This window comes from Neofelis nebulosa, chromosome 2, assembly GCF_028018385.1.
Source record: "Neofelis nebulosa isolate mNeoNeb1 chromosome 2, mNeoNeb1.pri, whole genome shotgun sequence".
Taxonomy (NCBI): Eukaryota; Metazoa; Chordata; class Mammalia; order Carnivora; family Felidae; genus Neofelis; species Neofelis nebulosa.
Window position 1 is genome coordinate 194,595,958 of NC_080783.1, and position 19,985 is coordinate 194,615,942.

At 50.2% G+C, this 19,985-nt stretch overlaps 2 protein-coding genes and 1 long non-coding RNA gene across 12 annotated transcripts; 1 reads left to right on the forward strand and 2 right to left on the reverse strand.

Moving 5' to 3' along the window:
* Positions 1-310: 310 nt before the first annotated feature.
* ADPRS (ADP-ribosylserine hydrolase) lies at positions 311-6,898 on the reverse strand. Of its 2 annotated transcripts, none has more exons than XM_058718080.1 (6): positions 6,679-6,898; positions 3,645-3,741; positions 3,171-3,378; positions 2,879-2,997; positions 1,792-1,892; positions 311-1,154 (listed from the first exon to the last, which is right to left on the reverse strand). In XM_058718080.1, exons 1-6 carry the CDS (start codon positions 6,896-6,898, stop codon positions 862-864), a joined length of 1,038 nt encoding a protein of 345 aa, XP_058574063.1. In that variant the 3' UTR covers positions 311-861. The 2 variants fall into 2 exon arrangements, with proteins under 2 accessions (XP_058574063.1, XP_058574062.1); XM_058718079.1 differs by having other exon boundaries at positions 2,879-3,063.
* LOC131505031 (uncharacterized) lies at positions 6,804-19,641 on the forward strand. Of its 4 annotated transcripts, XR_009258250.1 has the most exons (6): positions 7,116-7,394; positions 7,550-8,184; positions 10,977-11,062; positions 12,470-12,641; positions 12,918-12,963; positions 19,125-19,641. It is a non-coding gene; the product is annotated as an uncharacterized LOC131505031 (long non-coding RNA). The 4 variants fall into 4 exon arrangements; XR_009258248.1 differs by lacking the exons at positions 7,116-7,394; positions 12,918-12,963 and adding an exon at positions 6,804-6,923; XR_009258249.1 differs by lacking the exons at positions 7,116-7,394; positions 12,918-12,963 and adding an exon at positions 6,952-7,100.
* Positions 7,715-11,467, reverse strand: TEKT2 (tektin 2). Of its 6 annotated transcripts, none has more exons than XM_058718077.1 (10): positions 11,384-11,467; positions 10,345-10,553; positions 10,137-10,262; positions 9,741-9,946; positions 9,069-9,212; positions 8,873-8,987; positions 8,610-8,717; positions 8,338-8,481; positions 8,095-8,174; positions 7,715-7,928 (listed from the first exon to the last, which is right to left on the reverse strand). In XM_058718077.1, exons 2-10 carry the CDS (start codon positions 10,498-10,500, stop codon positions 7,715-7,717), a joined length of 1,293 nt encoding a protein of 430 aa, XP_058574060.1. In that variant the 5' UTR covers positions 10,501-10,553; positions 11,384-11,467. The 6 variants fall into 6 exon arrangements, with proteins under 6 accessions (XP_058574060.1, XP_058574057.1, XP_058574061.1 ...); XM_058718074.1 differs by having other exon boundaries at positions 10,345-10,604; positions 11,384-11,400; XM_058718078.1 differs by having other exon boundaries at positions 10,345-10,556; positions 11,384-11,398.
* Positions 19,642-19,985: the final 344 nt, after the last annotated feature.

The following is a 19,985-nucleotide window of genomic DNA, read 5'->3' on the forward strand; positions in this document are numbered from 1 at the left end:
GTTCTTGGGTCCTACTTGGGAAGCAACCTATGAAGAAGTCAGGCTTTGAAACCAGGGACATCTGGCTTGTCTCGCCCACTGCCTGGGCCACTCTGAGTGACCAAAGGACAAAATCATGCTCACTTTGCCCTTCCTGGATGAACCAGCTGTGCAGACAATTGGAAGAACTGGAGGAATCTGCCTGACATCTCGGCAGCCTTGTGTTCCTAGCTCCTGGCAGAGCTGATAAAGAGGCACCAGGCTTGAGAAGGTCAAGGGTGGGGTGAAGTGGACAGAATCCAGGGCACAGGAGAGATTTAGGAACCAGTGGTAGGATTTACCAACAATTTTATTGCTGGGAGTTCTGCTGGAAGCTGTTAATAAGCTCCATGACAGTCAAGGGCCAGGTATGTATCTAGATTAGCTAGATGCAAGTGCTGGTTTCCCTGATCCATGTAAACTTACTGCCCAGGGGCTCTGTCCAAAGACATGCTCTCTGGCAAACTGGCTAAATCCCAACAAGGGGAAATGATGCTACTGCGGATCACTTCTGCCCCCCACCCAACCCCATGTGTTAGATAATAAAGGAAAATGCCACAAATGCCCTTCCAAGAACAAAGCTGTCCAGATCCCTCCCGTGTGCCCGAGGAGCCGGGCTTGCCCAACGCTCTGCAGTGAGCTGGAAACCGAGCATCATGGAGGCACCAGCCCTCCACACTCACTGTCCAATGACCTCCCCCAGAGACCCCGCCACAGAGGTATGCTCCATCCACACTGCAGGGTGACAGAGGCAGCAACCTATGCTGCAGTAAGCCTCTGGGTTTCCAATCTGAGCTGTAGTTGGTCCTGCTAGACACAGTGGAGCCCCAGCAGTTGTGGCCCTCACAGACTCTTCTGGAAGAGCCGGTGCAGGCTCTGGGCCAGGACGTCTGTCTCCTCGTAGCCCTCACAGCTTTGCTGCCAGCTCTCTGGCACCTGTTCCATCCCATAGTAGGCACCAGCAATGGCTCCGGCCATGGTGGCAATGGTGTCTGTGTCCCCCCCCAGTGAGATGGAGTAGATAAGAGTCCTTTGGAGACTGTTGAAGGCAGAGGGAATCTCAGGGTCAGGCTCCATGCAGCGCAGGAAGCAGTAGATGGCGGTGGGCACAGATTCAAAGGCAGCAATGCCATTCCCTGTAGGGAAGCCAATGTATGGGGACACAGCACTCACCCACTCTCTATGTCCCCAGGCTTCTTCTGGCCACTCACCCCAAGCCAATACTCTCAGCTTCAAGCTGGGCCATAATTCAGACCACGGGTTCTAGAATTAGACTACCCAGGTTCAAATCCTGGCTCTCTCTCCTATTAGCCATGGGATAAGAAAAGTCCCTTAATGGCTAAGATTCCTGTTTTTGGGATTCGACATCTCGGGCAGAGAGGGAATGAAGTCAGAGACTTTCACAGGGCTAGTGTGGGGGTGAAATGGGCCACAGGTAAAGTCTTCTGCAAGGTGCCCAGAACACAGGACAAGTACCGTGTAAATAAGCATCAGTTATCAACACCAACTGTCCAAACCAGTAGCCACCTGCCATTTCTGGGCACATTTATCTGTAAGGCTGAAGGTGCTACAGCCCTAGAGAAGCCATAGGGCAAGCAGGTGCTGTGCTTACAACCCTGCACAGGGACTGCACAGAGCTGGCTCTGCTGTCACAGCAGCCCCAGGCAAAAACAAAAGCAGGCATGCCTCCAGGTTCCCGTCCTGTCCCCATGCCCAGGCCTAGCCCTGAGGGTGATGGCTGTGTGTTGGGGGGGGGGGGGGGGGTCTACCCACCTAGCTCAGACACCACCTCCTCTCTGGTCACTGAGTCTTGCTCTAGAAGGGCTCCAATCTTCTTCAGTCGGCTGGAGTAGGGACGCTCCTCCATGCCCAACCTGTGGGTCAGGGGTGAGATTTCAGGGAGGCCGGAGCCAGCACGGTAGAGATGGAAGGCAGGGGAAGGGGTGTGGGAGGGCAAGGCGGGAGTGATCAGGCTGACACCCAGCACAGACATCCTGACAAGAAGTGGGAGAGGGCTAGAAGTGAGCTGCTTTTTTAATTCCCTGGTACCCTAAGGGCCTCAAAGCAGAGTCAAGGCAAATGGGCTCTTCCCATCCCTCCCAAGAGTCTGCAATTCAAGAAGGGAGGTTTCAGGGGCGCCTGGGTTAAGCATCCAATTCTTTTTTTTTTTTTTTTAATGTTTATTTAGAAAGACTGAGAGAGAGAAGGTGGAGGAAGGGCAGAGAGAGAGAGAGAGACAAAGGATTGAAGTGGGCTCTGCACTGACAGCAGTGAGCTCAATGTGGGGCTCAAACTCATGAACCTTAAGGTTATGACCTGAGCTGAAGTGGGATGCTTACCTGAACCACCCAGCGCCGCCCCCCCCTTTTTTTTTAATATGTGAGGTGTTTTTTTTTCAATGTTTATTTATTTTTAGAGAGAGAGAGAGAGCAAGAGAGCATGAGCAGGGAAGGGCAGAGACAGAGGGAGAGAGAGAATCCCAAGCAGGCCCCACGATATCAGCACAGAGCCCAACGTGGGGCTCAATCTCAAAAACCGTGAGGTCATGACCTGAGCCAAAATTAACAGTTGGATGCTTAACAGACTGAGACACCCAGGCGCCCCAGCACCTAACTCTTAATTTTGGCTCAGGTCATGATCTCACGATTCATGAGATCAAGCCCTGTGTTGGGCTCTGCACTGACAGCTCAGAACCTTCTTGGGATTCTCTCTCTCTCCCTTTCTCTTCTGCTCACACACACGAGTGCACTCTCTCTCAAAATAAATAAATTAACTTAAAATTGTGGCCAGGCCAGAGGACCCCGCAATGCATGCATACCCATAAGCATCCTTCCAGCCTGTCTCCAACCCACATACTCACTCCCTGGCATCCGAGACAGATTGGGCATCACTCTCCAGCTCTTCCATGTGGCCCAGGAGTTGTTGGAGGAAATGCTCACTGGATGACTCCCCCTGCAAAGCCAGGTGCACGGCCAGGGCCTGCAGGATGGCGCCATTGTAACCCAGGGAGGAGGCGTGTGTCAGCTGGGCTGAGAGCCGGGCAAACTAGGGCAGAGGCAGCAGAGGCAGAAGACTTGCTGTCACAGAACCCAACCTGCAGAGAAGAGGGAGGGAGGGAGGGGAAAGCCCAGCAGCCAGCCCACCTGGATTACCTTCTGCACGTCCTGGACACTGCTATAGGCCAGCGAGATGCCGGCCACCCGCATGGCACCCCCATTGCCATAGGAGCCTTTCCCATTAAACTGGGCCCGGGCAGGCTCAAAGACATCACGGCACTTGGGGCTCAGGAGCTTCTTGAAGACAGTGACTACTCCAGCACCGTAACCCCTATCAGGGTCTTTCTTGTACTCCTGAGCAAATCTAGGGGAGAGAACGGAGACAGGATTAGGGTTGAAAAGATGCCTGTCGGGGCTGGGAGAGAACGCTGGCTGCTGGGAAAAGAGGATGGCTTAGGGACCAAAGGAGCCTGTCCCAGCAGGGCTGTCACCTCTGGCTTGGGAAGCCACAGCATTACTGTGTCCCGCTGAGGGTGGGGGTCCCAGCATGCACCGACATCATCACTCTGGCCAAGAAGCGCAGTTATTCTGCCCACCTGCTTTGTCTCACCCCAGGCCTGTCCCCCTCACCTGTGAGCCATGTCCACCTCGTCGAAGGCCTCCTTGGCCAGCAGGGACTGCACCAGGGCCCTGGCCATGGCTGTGTCATCTGTGTAGTACAATGCTTCTGCAGGGACAGGGTGGGAGTGGGGGTGAGATCACACTGCAGGGCTTGAAGGTGGTGGCTTTGGCCTCCTGCCCCCCTCCTTTATTTAAAAAAAAAAATTTTTTTTTTTAATGTTTGTTTATTTTTGAGACAGAGAGAGAGGGAGACACAGAATCTGAAACAGGCTCCAGGCTCTAAGCTGTCAGCACAGAGCCCGATGTGGGGCTCGAACCCACGAACTGTGAGATCATGATGTGAGCTGAAGTCTGACACTTAACTGAGCCACCCAGGCGCCATTGTTTTTTTAAAATAACCTCTACATCCAATGTGGGGCTCAAACTCATGACCCTAAGATCAAGAGTCACATGCTCTACTGATTGAGCCAGGCACCCCTGGCCTCCCACTTTTATTTGCCAGTTCTAGAATGCCTTAAGTCAGTCTCTCACTCCCAGCCAGCTTCCTGGGCTGCAGGCCTTGGGATTTTCAGCAATTCTTTATTCTGAGTCAGTTATGACCTGCTGATTTCCGAAGGAAAATCTGTTCCCTTTTGCCTGACCTGACTGTAGCTCTCCTGCACCACCACCCCCACCCTCCAACCCAGCCTATATGTGCAGCAGAAAATTCTTCCTAAAAGCAGACTATCACTTTCCTCAACTCACTCTCCTGCTCCTAACGGCTGTCTGTTGCTTTCAGGATCAGGCCAAATTCACTGCCCTGGCATCTGAAGCCCTTCCTTGTAGGCCCCTTCCCTCGTCTCTCTTACATCCCACTGCTCCCCAAAACTTGGAGCCTGAGTCAACCCTCCCTCCACCTGCCCCGCTTCTCCTTCTCGGTGCCCGGGAGTACTGCTCTGGCACTTCTGACTCAGCAACACTGGTTATATGATGTCTCAAGTGGGCTGTGAGCCAGCAAGACTGGGACTTGGTTTTACTGCAGGAGGAGAGGGCTACAGAGAAGGAAGCATACTCCCTGTGAGCCCCCAGCCCCACTCCTGTGTATTGCAAGCCCCCCCACCCCTTTCTCCCTTTCACTCTTAAGGAGGCTCCCATCCTGGCTTCACAAGGAAGAGGAGTCAACAGCCCTCTTAGCCACAGCCACACTCTTTTGTTACCCCTTGACCAAGTGAGTCCCTCTTCTAGTCCATCCAGCCCAGCCCCTCAGGGGACGTGTTCTTCCTCTCCTCTCCTGTCCCCTCAACCCCTCCCTGTGCAGTAGAGCAACACCCATTCTCCCTCTGTGTGGTTCCTGCGCCCAGCCTGTCCCCAGGGAGCCACTTCTCTACCATCTTCAGCCCATGTGGTTAGGGCATAAGGTTCACACCACCAACAGCCTCCTCAAATAGCACACCCTACTACTCCCTTGTTCAGGGATGGATAGATGGCCAAGCCAGGCCGAGGAGATGCAATCTGGCATTTCTGCTGGGGCTGCTGCAGACAGACTTCCTCTGCTGGAACTGCTGAGGTCACCCCACGGGGAGGGTCTGCCAGAGCGAGTGAAGCCAACCCGGAAGAATGTGGATCTGAATAAGGAGAGGAGCTGGGTCTTAATGTGACTTGAGCCCCTGGATTTCAGCGCCACACGAAACCAGACCTAACTCTGGACTTCTCAGTTATGTCACCCAATGAATTCTCTTTCTGCTTAGGTCATCCTGAGTTTTCTGCTACTTGTATCCAAAAGGTCCTAAAACACCTGCTAGCCTAAAATGTTGTCCCTTCATCTTAACATCAAACCAAAGATGAAATTAGAAACCATCCCTCCATCTTATCTTTGCCTCAACCATGGCTCCTGGCTCTCTTTCCCATCATACGAAACCATACTCTTTTTCCTCTTTCTACTTCCTCCTAAATCCATTGAAATCTAACTGCCAGGTTTCAACATTCTACTGAAAATGCTTTTTTTTTTTTTTAATGTTTATTTTTTATTTTTCAGTGAGAGAGGGAAAGAGAACAAGCAGGGGTGGGGCAGAGAAAGAGGGAGACAGAATTCAAAGCAGGCTCCAGGATCTGAGCTGTCTGCACAGAGCCCCATGCGGGGCTCAAATCCACAAACCCCGAAATCAGATGCTTAACTGACTGATCCACCCAGGCTCCCCATCGACTGAAAATGCTTTTCGAAACCAGACTTGAACCTCTCTGTAGCATAACACCACTGACTAGTGTCCTCATTTTGAAATTCTCTTGGGTAGTATTGATGCCCATGCCCCCCTGCCTCATTTCCTATCAAACCGTTTCGTTCTCTAGCTCCTTTTGCTCCTTCAGCGTTCTGAGTATGGCCCCTTTTTCTTACTGTTCTACATGCTCTCCAAGAATCATCCTCCGCTTGACCGCAGACATGATGCTGGTTAGAAATCTGGATGAGGGAGGACCTGGCTGCACAAGGAGAGCAGTGGAGGGGAGACAGGCTTTATACAATACAGCACTGCAAAAGCCTGGGCTAGAGCGAGCTGGGGTGAGAGGAGCCGAGTGCAGAAGGCCAAGGGTGGTAGAAAGTGAAACTGGAGAGTCGGGGGAGGGCCGGCCAGATAGGTCACGTTAAAGAGTTTGTTTCTATTCTGAGGGTAAGGGAAAAGCACTGCAGTGCTTCCTGCGGTGGAGGCCCCCGTCACATCTGTTTCCGAGGATTCTCCCTGATGTGTGGAGAATGTGATTCGGGAGAACTGGGTAGAAGGAGCAAAAACGGCAGCGGCGTATACACTGGAGCAGGAGCAATGCAGAAGAATGACACTGGGGTTTCAGGATTGCGCGGCTGATTGGATGGTGTTGCCAGGCCGCGAGCTGGGGCGAGACGTGCGAAGCCGGGGCTCGAATTCCGACGCGCTGAGTCTGAGCTGCCTGTGGCTCATCCAGACCCGGAGCCCGCAGCCCCGGGCGGCCTTATCTCCGATGCCAGTCCCTCCCGCCCCGAGGCCCCCGCGGACCCCCGGCCTCCGCGTCCTCACCTGCACCCGGCCCCGCCCACCTGTCCGCGCGCTCCCCGGCGAGCCCGGGTCCGGCTCCAGGCTCTGGACGTGACGCAGGACTGACGTCAGGGTGACGGTATCGTGCGCCTCGTAGAAGGAGCCCACGCAGTCCCCGAGCAGCGCGCCGGCTAGGCAGCCTCGGAAGCGAGAGAGGGAGCGGGCCGCCCCAGCCCCCGCGCAGCCCGCCGCCGTCATCGCCGCCGCCGCCACCACCGCCATCCGCGCGGAGCAGTCGCCACTTCCGGTACGGCCGGCGCGCGCCCCAGAGCAACACTTCCCGCCAGCCCCACAGTGCCGCCCAGCGGCCCGGAGCCTCGGCGTCTCTCCGCGCCCACAGCGCCGCCCAGCGGCCCGGAGACGCGGCTCCGGCGTCCGGCATCACTGGTTTGGGCCTGGCCTCCGCTTTTAGCTCCATAATCCCGTAAACGTCACAGACGGGCGGGACGGCCACTAAAGGGTCCCTGAGGGGAGGGCCCTGAGCCAGACCAGCGGACCACAGCAGTCCTTGAGGCCACTATCTCCACCCCTCACCTCCCCACCCCGCTCCCGTGGCCTGCTTTTAGGAAGCCTCGCTCTGGGCCCCAGCAATCCCAGCCCTCCCCAGGGCTGTCCCAGCTCTTGGCTCCAGGCCTGCCCCTCCACCTCACCCCCACCCCACCCCGGGCCTCTCCTGGGCATCAGGAGGGCAGGCAAGGGTCCAGCTGGAGCAAAGCTGGTGAGCGGTCACGCTGCTAGAGCCCGGGGGATGCTGGCCTAGTCCAGAGAGGACTTCCCTGAGGAGGGAGGAGGGAAGGAATCAGATTGAGAACAAGGAGCTTGAGGGGGGGGGGGGGGGGATGATGTTCCTCAGCTTTGCTCTTCCACACACAGGAGGGCCAGGAAGCCTCTCACTCCCTGCTGGCTGCAGCACCAGAAAACCATCTGGACTGAGAACCACCACGTTTATTAGATTCATTCTCTCCACAACGCCCCCCCCCCCCGCCCCCACCTTCCATCTCCCATCTGACCCTCCCCTCATCCCTCAGCCACCTAACACTACACCAGCTCCAGCTGGCAGCTTTTGAGTGGACTCAGGGTGCGGTTTGTGGTACGGCTGAAGGTGTCCACCTCCGGCACAAACTTCTCAGCAGGCACAGTCAGCTTCCGACGGGTGTCCATGCACTTGGTGTCCAACAGCATAGAGTTGGCCTTGCAGGCGATGTCAGCCTGCAGCCTGGCCAGGTGCTTGTAGAGAGCATCCAGAGCATCCCTAGGGAGGAGTCACAAACAACCCCTCACTCCTGCATGATCCTGGGAGGCCGGGGCAGAGCTCTCTGGCCCTCAGTCAGGAAGACATCGAGGAAGCCAGAAGGCAACAAAAGGCCCTGTGGGTGGGCGGTGTCTCCCTGCCCCTGCTGCCCACTCCCCAAACTTACTGTGCTTGTGCCAGCTTCTGCTTCAGGGCAGCAATGGTTGCCTCTAATTGGTGAACCTCGTCAGTGAGGCCATGCTGTGCCTAGAGGCAGGTGAGTGGGTTGGGAGGCCCAGATCAGTGTACTCTCCTTGAGTTTGGGTACTGCCCTGCACCAGCACCCCTGCTCCGCCAGAAACATGTGCTGGGGGGTGATCCTGAGGAAGCCTTAGCAGGGACCCCGTGCCCCACTGGGGAGCCCTCGCACCTGGTCCCGGCAGAGTTCCACATTGGGACGGTAAGTTCTGGACTCCAGTCGGGTATGGCAGAGCTTCAGGTTCTGTAGCTTTCTGCGCAGATCCTCCTCTAGGTGCCGGATGTCCTCCTGCAGCTCGGCGATCTCCTCCAAGGTCTGCAGGGACAGAGTGACTGGTCTCCACCAGCTGAACCCACCGTGGTGCACCCTGTCCAGGGCTTCCTGTGGGCTCTCATCCCACAGCAGGACATCTGGGCCCCAGGGACTAAACAGAGAAGGCTCACATTCTTCTCCTGCCACCTGAGCTCACTGTATACTTTCTCCATCTCCCGCAGCCGCTTTCTGAAGGCAAATTCTGTTGCAACCCTCTGGGCTTCAAGTTCATTGTTGGTCTGAAGGACAGGGGAGGCAGGGCAAGGGGAGGGTGTAAGCTCATGGCCATTGAGGAAGTTGCTCAGGTGAGGTGATGGCATGCCACATGGCCAACAGGAACAATTGGCCCACCAACTAGCTGTGGGAGAACAGGGTGTGGGGAGTGGCCAGTCACCTCGGCAATAGTTAGGGCGATGGCCTCCCTCAGCTCTACCGCTCCTTTCATCTCAGCCTCTGCCCGGTCCTTGTTGAACTGGCTGAAGTCATCCCACTGCTGCAGGCTGGAGGAGCTGTGGGTGGCAGGAGACACTGGGGTCATAAGAGTATGGCCTGTGAGGTGGGGAGGAGAAACTGGGTGAAACACTTCTTACCCATTGGGAACACGCGTGGGATTAACCTTCAGAGAGATGTTTGGGGACTTGAGGTTGAGAGAGAGGCAGCCTCTGTCAATGTCCAATGTCTCCATTTTGTCCCGATGGTCAGAGTTGAGCTGCTGTCGGACTTCCTGCAGGAGGCTGGGGAAGGGCCAGATTCAATCAGGAACCATCCCCCCAAGGTCCCAGAACATAGCCCCCATTGTACTGAAGGGACATGAGGGCTGGGCCAGCTGGGCTGACAGTGGAGCTGCTGCAGCAGAGACATAGACCAGCACAGATGGGGGAGCTCTCTACAGACAAAATGGTGACACCCACATGCTTGCACACACTCACGGGGACACATGTATGTAGCTACACCCACTGAGGCTCACACACCCACTGAGGCTCACAAGAAGGTACTTGGGGGTGGTGGAAAATAGGCTTCATCTCTCATGCTCCCAGTTAGTTGGCAATGGCTGCTTAAAGCCGGGTCACGGGAAGCATTCTGAGACCGTGTCTCAGGTGGTGGAAGGAGTGCTAAAATCAGCGAGTGGTTTCTGCTGGGGGCACAGCAGGGGCAGGAGGCAGCCTGAGAGCCAGTTGCTCACTACCCACAATACATGTTTCACACGTAAGACACACAGCCTTCAAGTGCAAGGGAACATGGGAATGATACAGCTCCCTTACCAGAGCTTCTCCAAGGCCTGGCTAATCTTTTGTTGCAAGGCCTTCTTGGTGGCATCAATGACCTCCACCTCTTTGTGCAGCTCTTCCTCCACAGGATCCTTCACCACATCAATGTCACGCCGACTGTCCCGCAGGGTCAGGCACTCAATTGCCACATCCAGAGGCAGGTTCTTGGCCTGCAGGTTTTGCTCTGTTGATTCTTTCATCTAGAAGGGAGAGGGCACAGGACGCTAGTGGGGCCATCCACTGGGAAGCAGCACTCATCCCCACTTTAGCAGAGGGGCCAGTGGGTGACTCAGATGGACATGCTGCCCAATACTCCCATAACTTCGGGTGCATGGATCCCAAAGTCAGGAGGGTGGGGAGGTCTTTGCAGCAGGGTCCCTGGCTCCCTGCCTGTGTTAGGGCATCAATCTCAGCATCTAAATCTGTCAGACACTTGTCCAGTGTCTCCTTCCAACGGTTGACCATATCAATCCTCTCTGCCAGTCGAGTCCTATTGTCATGTTCATCCCAAATGGTCTGGAAGAGACAAAGACAGATAAAGAGGGTGTGGGATTGGGGCTCTCCCCGTTGCCCACCCAACTAGGCTCTGGCCTCCAACCTGGTTGTTGGTCTCATTGCGCAGGACCCGGGCCTCTTGGCGGATCTGGTGCGAAGCATCTCGCTGCCGCTCAGCATTGGTGGACAACAGGCGGCTGTTGGTGTGCCAGTCCGGCAACTGGAAGCGTTGACTGGGCTTGATGCTTAGCGTGGCCATGGTGCTGGGATTGAAGGGTCAGAACACCCCAGGCCTGTTCCAATCACCCACCTCTGCTGGAGAGGGAAAATGAGGCTGCAGGAGACCACTCAGGAGATCCTGTTCTGGATCAAAAGCCCCAAGAACATGTTTCTGTCCTTATTGTGCCAGCCCCCTTTCTGCAAGAACCCTGCTTGGGAACAGCCTTGACTCTACTAGCTTTGTGGGAGGCATTCACCAAGTTTCCTCCCACCCATCCATCCATCCACAGGCACAAACTCCTGGACCCTGCAGGTCCTGGAAAATGGTGAAAGGGGACAATGGAATCCTTCGGGGTGTGTGTGTGTGTGTGTGTGTGTGTGTGTGTGTGTGTTGCCAAGTGCTTAGTGGGGCTGGTGGAGGGAGGGCCGTTAGCAGGAAAAATAGCCCTTAATCTATTCCACCCCTACTTCCAGCAACCAAGTCGTGTGGAACTTTCTTTTGGTTTTTCACCCCAGCTTTGGGCCAGGACCCTGAGGCTCTAAGAGGAGAAGCCCTGTTCTCCATCCAAGGAGAGGACGACTTAGTTTTGCAGGGGACGCAGGTTGGCATTAGGGAGGTGGGGCGGGCGTGGCTTCCTCCCCATAAGGTCGTCCCACCTCCAGCCTCCGCCTTTTGTGGGAGGAGGAAGGGAGGGTGTGTGTGTGTGTGAGGGCTCGGATTGGGAGGAGCTGGGGTCTGTCTAGGTCCCAGCCCAGCCCTCCCCGTCCCCCCCCCCCCCCCCACCCCTCCGCCCCAGTATGTTCATCTTTGGTTTGAATTAATACCCAGGAGCAGGCATCGAGAAAGGAGGAGGCAGGGGACAGGGAGGGAACTAGGCTTGGGTGCGAGCCCCCCCTACCCGCCCCGCTACTAGTCCTCTCACCTCCAGCCCTGTTCGCACTTCCGCCTCGCGTCCCAAGCGCCTCTGTTCGGGGCCCCCGGTTGCTAGGCACCCGCCCTCCGCGCTCGCCTTACCTACACTGGCTGTTAGGTTGGCCGCCGCAGGGCGGCTCCGAGGAGCGGGAGGCTCGAGAAGTAGGACAGCGGGGCCGCAGGGCTGGGGCGGCCGGCGGGCGTCGGGGGTGGGGGGGTCGAGAGGAGGGCATCATGATATCCCGTTTACTCCATTTACACGTTAAACATTTATATTTTGATAAAAGTTATGCATCGACGTGGTAACAATATATACCTATTTTATATATGTCTACAGTATGTGTGTGTGTGTGTGTGTATATATATATATATGTATACACACACACACACACACACACACATACATATACATACATACACAAACACACAGTACATAAAAAAAAGTAATCTCCAGCTCAGGCTCAATCCCCGTCAGGTACCTTACAGAAATACACACACACACACACACACACACACACACACACACACACACATATATATATATATATATATATATATATATATATATATATATATATATATAACATTATTGACCCACATTCATTTGGTCCTGTCTTGCCCAAGAAGTGCATCCATCTGCTTGATGGCAGAGATGGAATGATGCTTGTATTTGGAAAGGCCGCATCCATGGGGAGTTAACAGGGGTATTAGAAGCAAAGCTCAAAATCCAGCCATTTTTTTTTCTTGTTTTAGGTCTTTTAGTTCCAGTGTAGTTAACATACAGTGTTCTATTAATTTCAAGTGTACAATATAGTGATTCAATAATTCTAGAGGGGTGCCTGGTTGGCTCAGTAGGTTAAGTGCCTAACTCTTGATTTCAGCTCAAACCAAATCTCCTGGTTTGTTTCTGGGTTCAAGCCCTATATCAGGTTCTGCACTGACAGTGCAGAGCCTGCTTGGGATTCTTTCTCCCTCTCTCTCTGTCCCTCCCCCACTCGCTCTCTATCTTTCAAAATAATAATAATAACAAAAACGAAATTCTATACATTACAAAAATCCAACCTTTTTTTTTTTAATGTTTATTTTTATTTTTGAGAGAGGGAGCATGCGTGTGAGTGGGGGCGAGGGGAGAGACAGAGAGACAAGGATAGAAGGTCTGAAGCAGGCTCCACGCTGACACCAGAGACCGGCATGCAGGGTTTGAACTCACCAACCATAAGATCATGACCTGAGCCAAAGTCTATTGCTTCATCGACTGAGGCACACAGGTACGTCCAAAATCCAACCATTTTTTTAAAAAGAGAAGGGAAAAAATTCAACCATGCCAGTACTGTTCTAGGCCTTGGGAAATGTTGACGTTTAATGTTGATAACTAATAGGGGAGGTAGGCACTATCCCCGTTTTCAGAGGCAACTGGAGACTGGCACTGCGAAAGACAGGGATGGAAACTCAGGTTCACCTTCTCCCTGTTACAACTCTACACTGCCTCTAGTGGTGGCTCTGGAAATCGAGAGGGAGGCAAGGACCCTCTCTCTCCTCCATAGGCTGGCCTGGTCCTCTTCTGAGGACTGTGCTGAATGATCCTAGGAGGTGGGTGCTATTACCATGTTTGTCTTACAGGCGAGAAAACTGAGGCACAGAGAAGTGAGGAACGTGCCCAGGGTCACATAACATAGTGGTAAAGCCTGGATTCAAACCCAGGCAATCTGCCCCAGAGGCCAAGTTCAGGTTTGATGTTTTTATTTTGAGAGAGAGTGTGTAAGCAGAGGAGGTGCAGAGATGGGGGGCGGGGGGGGGGAACAGAGGATCTGAAGCAGGCTCCATGTTGAAGTAGCAAGCCTGATCCTGCGCTCAAACTCAGGTACTGTGAGGTCACAACCTGAGCCAAAGTCAGATGCTCAACCGACTGAGCCACCCTCAATTATCAAACCTGAGCTGGGGCACCAAGCTCAGGTTTGACAGATGAGGGAAAGAGAGAAGTCCCAGAAGAGTCCTCAGTTTTAACAACCTAGTGATTGGTGGGATGGTGTGATAAATACCTCCACAGAGGAAAGAGGGGAGAACCAAGGGAGCTTGGTAGGTAAGGGGAAGATGAGGTCGGCTTTTCGGAAGTTTGGGGTGCTTGTGGTGGATCCAGGCACTGCCTGGCAGGCAGTTAGAAATGTGAGTCTGGAGTGCTCCAGGAAGACTGAGGCTAGAACATTTCCCAAACTTCCTGACCATGGAATATATATATTTTTCCCCACAGAGTATTTTCTAAACTCTAATATATAGCTCACAAACCAGACATGCATGGGACTTTGTGATATTGCTCTTTTACTAGAGTTAAAGAAGACAGGGGCGCCTGGGTGGCGCAGTCGGTTAAGCGTCCGACTTCAGCCAGGTCACGATCTCGCGGTCCGTGAGTTCGAGCCCCGCGTCAGGCTCTGGGCTGATGGCTCGGAGCCTGGAGCCTGTTTCCGATTCTGTGTCTCCCTCTCTCTCTGCCCCTCCCCCGTTCATGCTCTGTCTCTCTCTGTCCCAAAAATAAATAAAAAACGTTGAAAAAAAAATTAAAAAAAAAAAAAAAAGAAGACAGGGAAATAAAGGTCTTGGAAAAATTAATTGCTGGAAGAAATGAAGAAATTTTAGTTTATGTTTTGAAACATTTTATAACTGAACGCAGTAAACAAATATGGCAGAATGGTGGTGGCTTTGGCATGTATCTCTGACTATGATGGTGGCCTTGGTGTTCATGACTCATGAGGTTCCTGTACATCCTGGCCAAAGGAAGAAGGTATTAGCAGAAAATGTCAGGCAGCTGATGGATTGGACCAAGAAAAATGGACTGTTAAGAATGAGTGATGCCATGTTCTATCATTTTGGAATTTTTTTTAACGTTTATTCATTTTTGAGAGACAGAGACACAGCGTGAGAGAGAGAGAGAGAGAGAGAGAGAGAGAGAGAGAGAGATTGAGAGGGAGACACAGAATCCAAAGCAGGCTCCAGGCTCTGAGCTGCTAGCACAGAGCCCAACTTGGGGCTCGAACTCACAGACTGTGAGATAATGACCTGAGCCAAAGTCAGACACAACCCACTGAGCCACCCAGCCGCCATCATTTTGTACTAGAAACACCAAAAACCACTGTTATTGTGATGTTTACCATTGCAGTTTAGATCATGTGTAATAAGCAAAACTGCTGAAGAATTTCAGATCTTGACACAGTCCTGGCAGCACTCCAGTGCATTCAACAGTGAGGTGTTTTTTTTTTTTTTTTTTTGTGATGATGGATTATGATGAAAGCCCCGAGGCCTTCCAGATGCCCCAGCTGATGTCATTTCTAAGTGTCCACTTTTCTGCTAAGAAGAAATTTACGTCAGATGACATTTACCATTTGGAGGGAAGGGGTATTCCAGCTGAGCAAATGGCTGCCTGGGTTGCTGAGAGAACTAAGAAAGGCCAACATCAGAGTCAGGAAGCCCACAAATTATCACGACCCCTCCAAGCAGGGGCTATTTTTGGCTCTTTTGGGAGGGAATTGTGCATTTATTGAAATGAAATAGGGAATTTATTTTTAACAAAATCTTGTGGGCAGCTTTAAGCTCTGTGTTTTGTGATTGTGATGATATCTAGTCTCAGGTGGACACATAAACAGAGCCCCTTATGCTCAAAGGGATCCTCGTACAGGTCTTATACATTATATCCATGCAGTGGGTTACTCTCAGTTTCTGGCAGAAATATGCATCATTTCCCTATTTAATATGTGCATTACCCTGGGAAGGGTGCTCTTAGATAAAGCAGCCACATCACGTACGAATATTATAAAGAGGAAGAAAATGAGCTTGACTGGCACATGTCTAGTTGTGGTGTTCTTCAATTGGCTGCTATTTCTCTTCAAAGTTAAAGAATCTAAGTATCCATTCAGCATTCTCATGGGTTTTAAAGGATACTAGAGATACAGACAATGAAGGAAGACATTATTTTTAATGTGGAAAAAAAAAAAAAACAAACCCATGAAGCAGAAGACTGTTAACTTGTAACTTTTTTTTTAAAAGTGATTTGAGATTTAGCCACAGGAGACATGAAGTGGCTTGGTAACAACAAGCCATTTTCTCTCAAAATCTGTGAAGTACTATAATATGTATATTCTCTGTACTCAATTTTCTCCTTCCAGTAAATGTCAGAGACTACCTAATTTAGTGAATTCCAATGATTCAAATCCTCAGAGAGTACAACTTCTATCGAATCAGAACAATGTTTTAAAGTACTTTAATTGGGGTGCCTGGCTGGCTCAGTTGGTTAAGCATCCGACCTGGCTCAGGTCATGATCTCATGGTTCCTGACTTTGAACCCCGCATCCAGCTCTCTGTTAGCACAGAACCTGCTTTGGATCCTCTGTCCCCATCTCTTTCTGCCCACCCCCTCCTGCTACTCTTGTGAGCATGCACTCTCTCTCAAAAATAAACTTTAAATAAAAGAATTAATGGTCAGCTGAGCTTCTTTAAAAAAAAAAATGTTTATTTCTTTTGAGAGAGAGAGCGTGAGTGGGGAGGATCAGAGAGAGAGAGAGAGAGAGAGAGAGAGACAGAGACAGAGAATCCTAACCAGGTTCTGCACTGCCAGCACAGAGCCTGACATGGGGCTCGAGCTCACCAAACTGTGAGATCATGACCTGAGCCGAAATCAAGAGTTGGACATTTAACCGACTGAGCCACCCAGGGGCCCCTGGGTGATCTTATTCTAATACGAAAATAACATCTCGGGGTCCCTGGGTGGCTCAGTTGGTTAAGTGTCTGACTCCTGGTTTCAGCTCAGGTCATGGTCTCACAGTTTGTGGGATCAAGCCCATGTCAGGCTCTGTGCTGTCAGCTTGGGATTCTCTCTCTCCCTCTGCCCTCTTCTGCTCACGCTCTCTCTCAAAATATAAACTTGAAAGAAATCTTGATAAGGTACCCCTATAGCTATTGAATGTAACTATATTGCCTGCACAACCAGTTTTGTGTGTTGTCTTCCAAAGCGCAAGTATCTTTCCGTGGCAGGTGCTTCCAATGCCTACACACAAATACAGTATGACTTAGTACGTTTGCCCAAGCCATTCCTACTGAGGTATGCTACTATGCTGCTTGATCTTTGTAGACATTATAAACTACCTGAATGCTGGACTATAATTTCTCCAGGATCATTAACTTCCTTTTCTCTGGAGAGATTTTACATAAATTATCTTTCCTTATTTTTTTCTTTCAAGTGGCCGTATCTCTAACAAAACAGCAGTTCCTATTTTGGTGTTCACTTGAGGTTGTTTGCTATTTAATTTAAATCTAAGAGGAAAATAGATGTAAAGATAATTCACAGGGTGAATGATAATTTCATTCATCTTTTCCTATTTAGTAGCATGCTAAAATATCAGTTGTTGCCAATAGGCAGAAAACCAAACTGAACATCTTTTTTTTTTTTTTTTTTTTCAACGATTTTTATTTATTTTTGGGACAGAGAGAGACATAGCATGAACGGGGGAGGGTCAGAGAGAGAGGGAGACACAGAATCGGAAACAGGCTCCAGGCTCTGAGCCATCAGCCCAGAGCCCGACGCGGGGCTCGAACTCACGGACCGCGAGATCGTGACCTGGCTGAAGTCGGACGCTTAACCGACTGCGCCACCCAGGCGCCCCACAAACTGAACATCTTAAAAGCTGTTGTTTTAGCCTTTCTTCCCCTCTTAAGCAGAAAAAACAAAGAACAAATTTGAAGACTTTTTTTTTCATCTTCTTTGTTGTCATACGTAGATAATCAAAGTGAAGTCCTAAGCAGCTTACCAACATGCCTGGCAAATGACAACAAAGACTGAAGGTGTTTACTAGTGAATTAAACTCTGGAAATCGCTGTTTTAGAATGTGGCAGCTGTGGTTGCGGGAATGTTTTTCAAGCAACAACTTGGTGTTACATTAGAAGAGTTTTGCTTTAAATTGGGACTGGGTCTGGCTATGTACGATTAAGTAACCCTCCTTCCAAGGTCTGGTGGAAGATCTTGTGGTTTTATATAAGAGTTATTTGCCGACAGAGTTGGGTATCATTGTCCCAGAGGAAATTACTTTTTTTTTTTAATGTAAGCTCTACGCCCAATGTGGGGCTTGAATCAGGAGTCACATACTCTTAACAACTGAGCCAGCCAGGAGCCCCCCCCATCTTTCTTTTTTCTTTTTTTTAAAACATGGAGTGGGTGGAAAGAGGTGGCCTCTTTCACTTAGGTATTTCTTTGCTTGTACATTTATTACTTACTCCAGAGGGAACCGTTTGACTCCGTCCTTTTTTCCAGTTTGCTTTTCTGCTGGTCTGGCATTTGTCTGAGATCCTCAGGGCGGAGACTTAGGTGAGGCTAATAGTTTCGCATAGCACATTAGTCAAAAATGACTACTGGTTCCACTACAGAGCTGCTGCTGATTTGCCCTGGAGGTTGAAACAGGTTTTTGTTTTGTTTTTTCCTACACTTGATTTTCTCTTCTTATCCTCAGAGCTCACTCTTCTTGCATAAGAAAAAAAAATCTCTCAGTTAACATGAATGGAAAGTAGCTCGCCATACTCAAAGTAAAATGTTACACTTTTGTGCAGGTTTTTTCTTTCTCTTTTTTATTTTAGAGGGAGAATAAGTGCTAGTGGGGGAGAGGGGCAGAGAAAAGAGAATCCCTCCCAAGCAGGTTGCACGCTCAGCACAGAGCCCGACGTGGGACCTGATCCCATGACCCTGGGATCACGACCTGAGGAATCAAGAGTCAGATGCTCAACCAACTGAGCCACCCAGGCGCCCCCAGATTTCCAAATAGTATCTAAAGGGCCTTAATGTAGACAATAGTCATACTTTTTGTAATTAAAGGGTTAGATAGCACCTCCTACTAGATTTTTAAAAATACAATTCAGAAGGATACCACAGATGGCCAACTTTCATAATATAAAATCTCTATGAAAGTACAAAAATAAATTAGAAAAATTAAACTCACAAAACAAAATATATAAACATGGTCAAACAACCTTGTTGGGGTGCCTGGCTGGCTCAGTCAATGGAGCATGTGATTCTTTAAAAATTTTTTTTTTTAATGTTTTTTATTTATTTTTGGGACAGACAGAGACAGAGCATGAATGGGGGAGGGGCAGAGACAGAGGGAGACACAGAATCGGAAACAGGCTCCAGGCTCCGAGCCATCAGCCCAGAGCCTGATGCGGGGCTCGAACTCACGGACCGCGAGATCGTGACCTGGCTGAAGTCGGACGCTTAACCGACTGCGCCACCCAGGCGCCCCTGGAGCATGTGATTCTTGATCTCGGGGTTGTGAGTTCAAGCGCTATGTTGGGCACAGAGATTACTTAAAAAAAAAAATCTTAAAAAAATAACAACCTTAATGCTACATTTGTATAAGATACAAAGGACATTTTGAATGATGCCTGAATGATGGTGGTTACTGAAATCCTGTCTGGTGCAGCATCAGAACTATTCCTATGTTCCCAACCTGGGGTACCAAAACCCCCCCCAAAATCAAAAAATGACTCCTACGTTGTTTTCAGTCTTGGTGTTTACAAGATAATGTGCAAACTCCATTTAGCAAGATATGTTACAGTAAAGACAGAGTAATAGTGTACATGTGGCAGTTTCAATTACTTTTGGGCTATTTCTAAACCATTTAGCAAAAGTCTGTTACACTTTGTTTTAGCTGAGAATCAGATGTCATATTAGGCTTCATAATCCTAAGCCTCTAATATGTCTGATTTGTTTATAATTATAGACACATTTTGAACTCAAGCATTATTCTTAGAGGAAGATCTTTTCATAGAGACAAGCACGAGAAAAGGGCTACTGAGTAAAGGTGTTGCAATGATCTTTGTAAACCGTGGATACTGTAGAAGTAACAAAGTGATGGAAGATAGGAATCCAATCATCTTCCTTCTACAGATAAGACTAAAGATTTCAGTCCCCCTTATGATAAAAACATCTTATAAAATATCATAAAAATGATCATGTCCTTTCCTGGCATTGACAGATTAACCTAGTTAATTTTCTAGAAGCATCTGCAAGGTATGCAAGTCTCAGCAATTATGAAGAATCTGTCAAGTGATCAGACAACGGAAACCACAAGAACTTAAAGTTCAAGAGGCACGGCCCCCCAAAAGCAAAATCACCTTGGACTCTTGGACTGCCACCTCATTTCTGCACATGCTTAAGTGTACTGCACTGAGCACCCCTTTCTATGAAGAAAGCTCAAGCCCCTGAACTCTAATATAATTGGTTATTTGTTCTGTCCAGTTCACGTCTCCCTAAACAATCATAGCAGCAGGCCAACTGAAGTGTGCTTTGAGAACCATACCACTTTTCTATGCCTGTCTTACATTAGAGCCTCTGTGATTTTTCAGAGCATGGTCTCTGTGTCATTGCTACACATAGTTCCATTTAACTGTATGCATTTGGCTATAATTACTGATTTTTAAAAAATTTCCTATACCCATGTAGTTACTGGGCAAAATTCCCAGTAGAGTGATTCTCTTCCAACTGTCAAACTTGTCTACTGACACATACAGTATCACCTATCAGCATTTGTTAGTAAGCTAACTAGTTTTTTTTAGTGTTGGTAACAAGGTCCTTCAAGAAC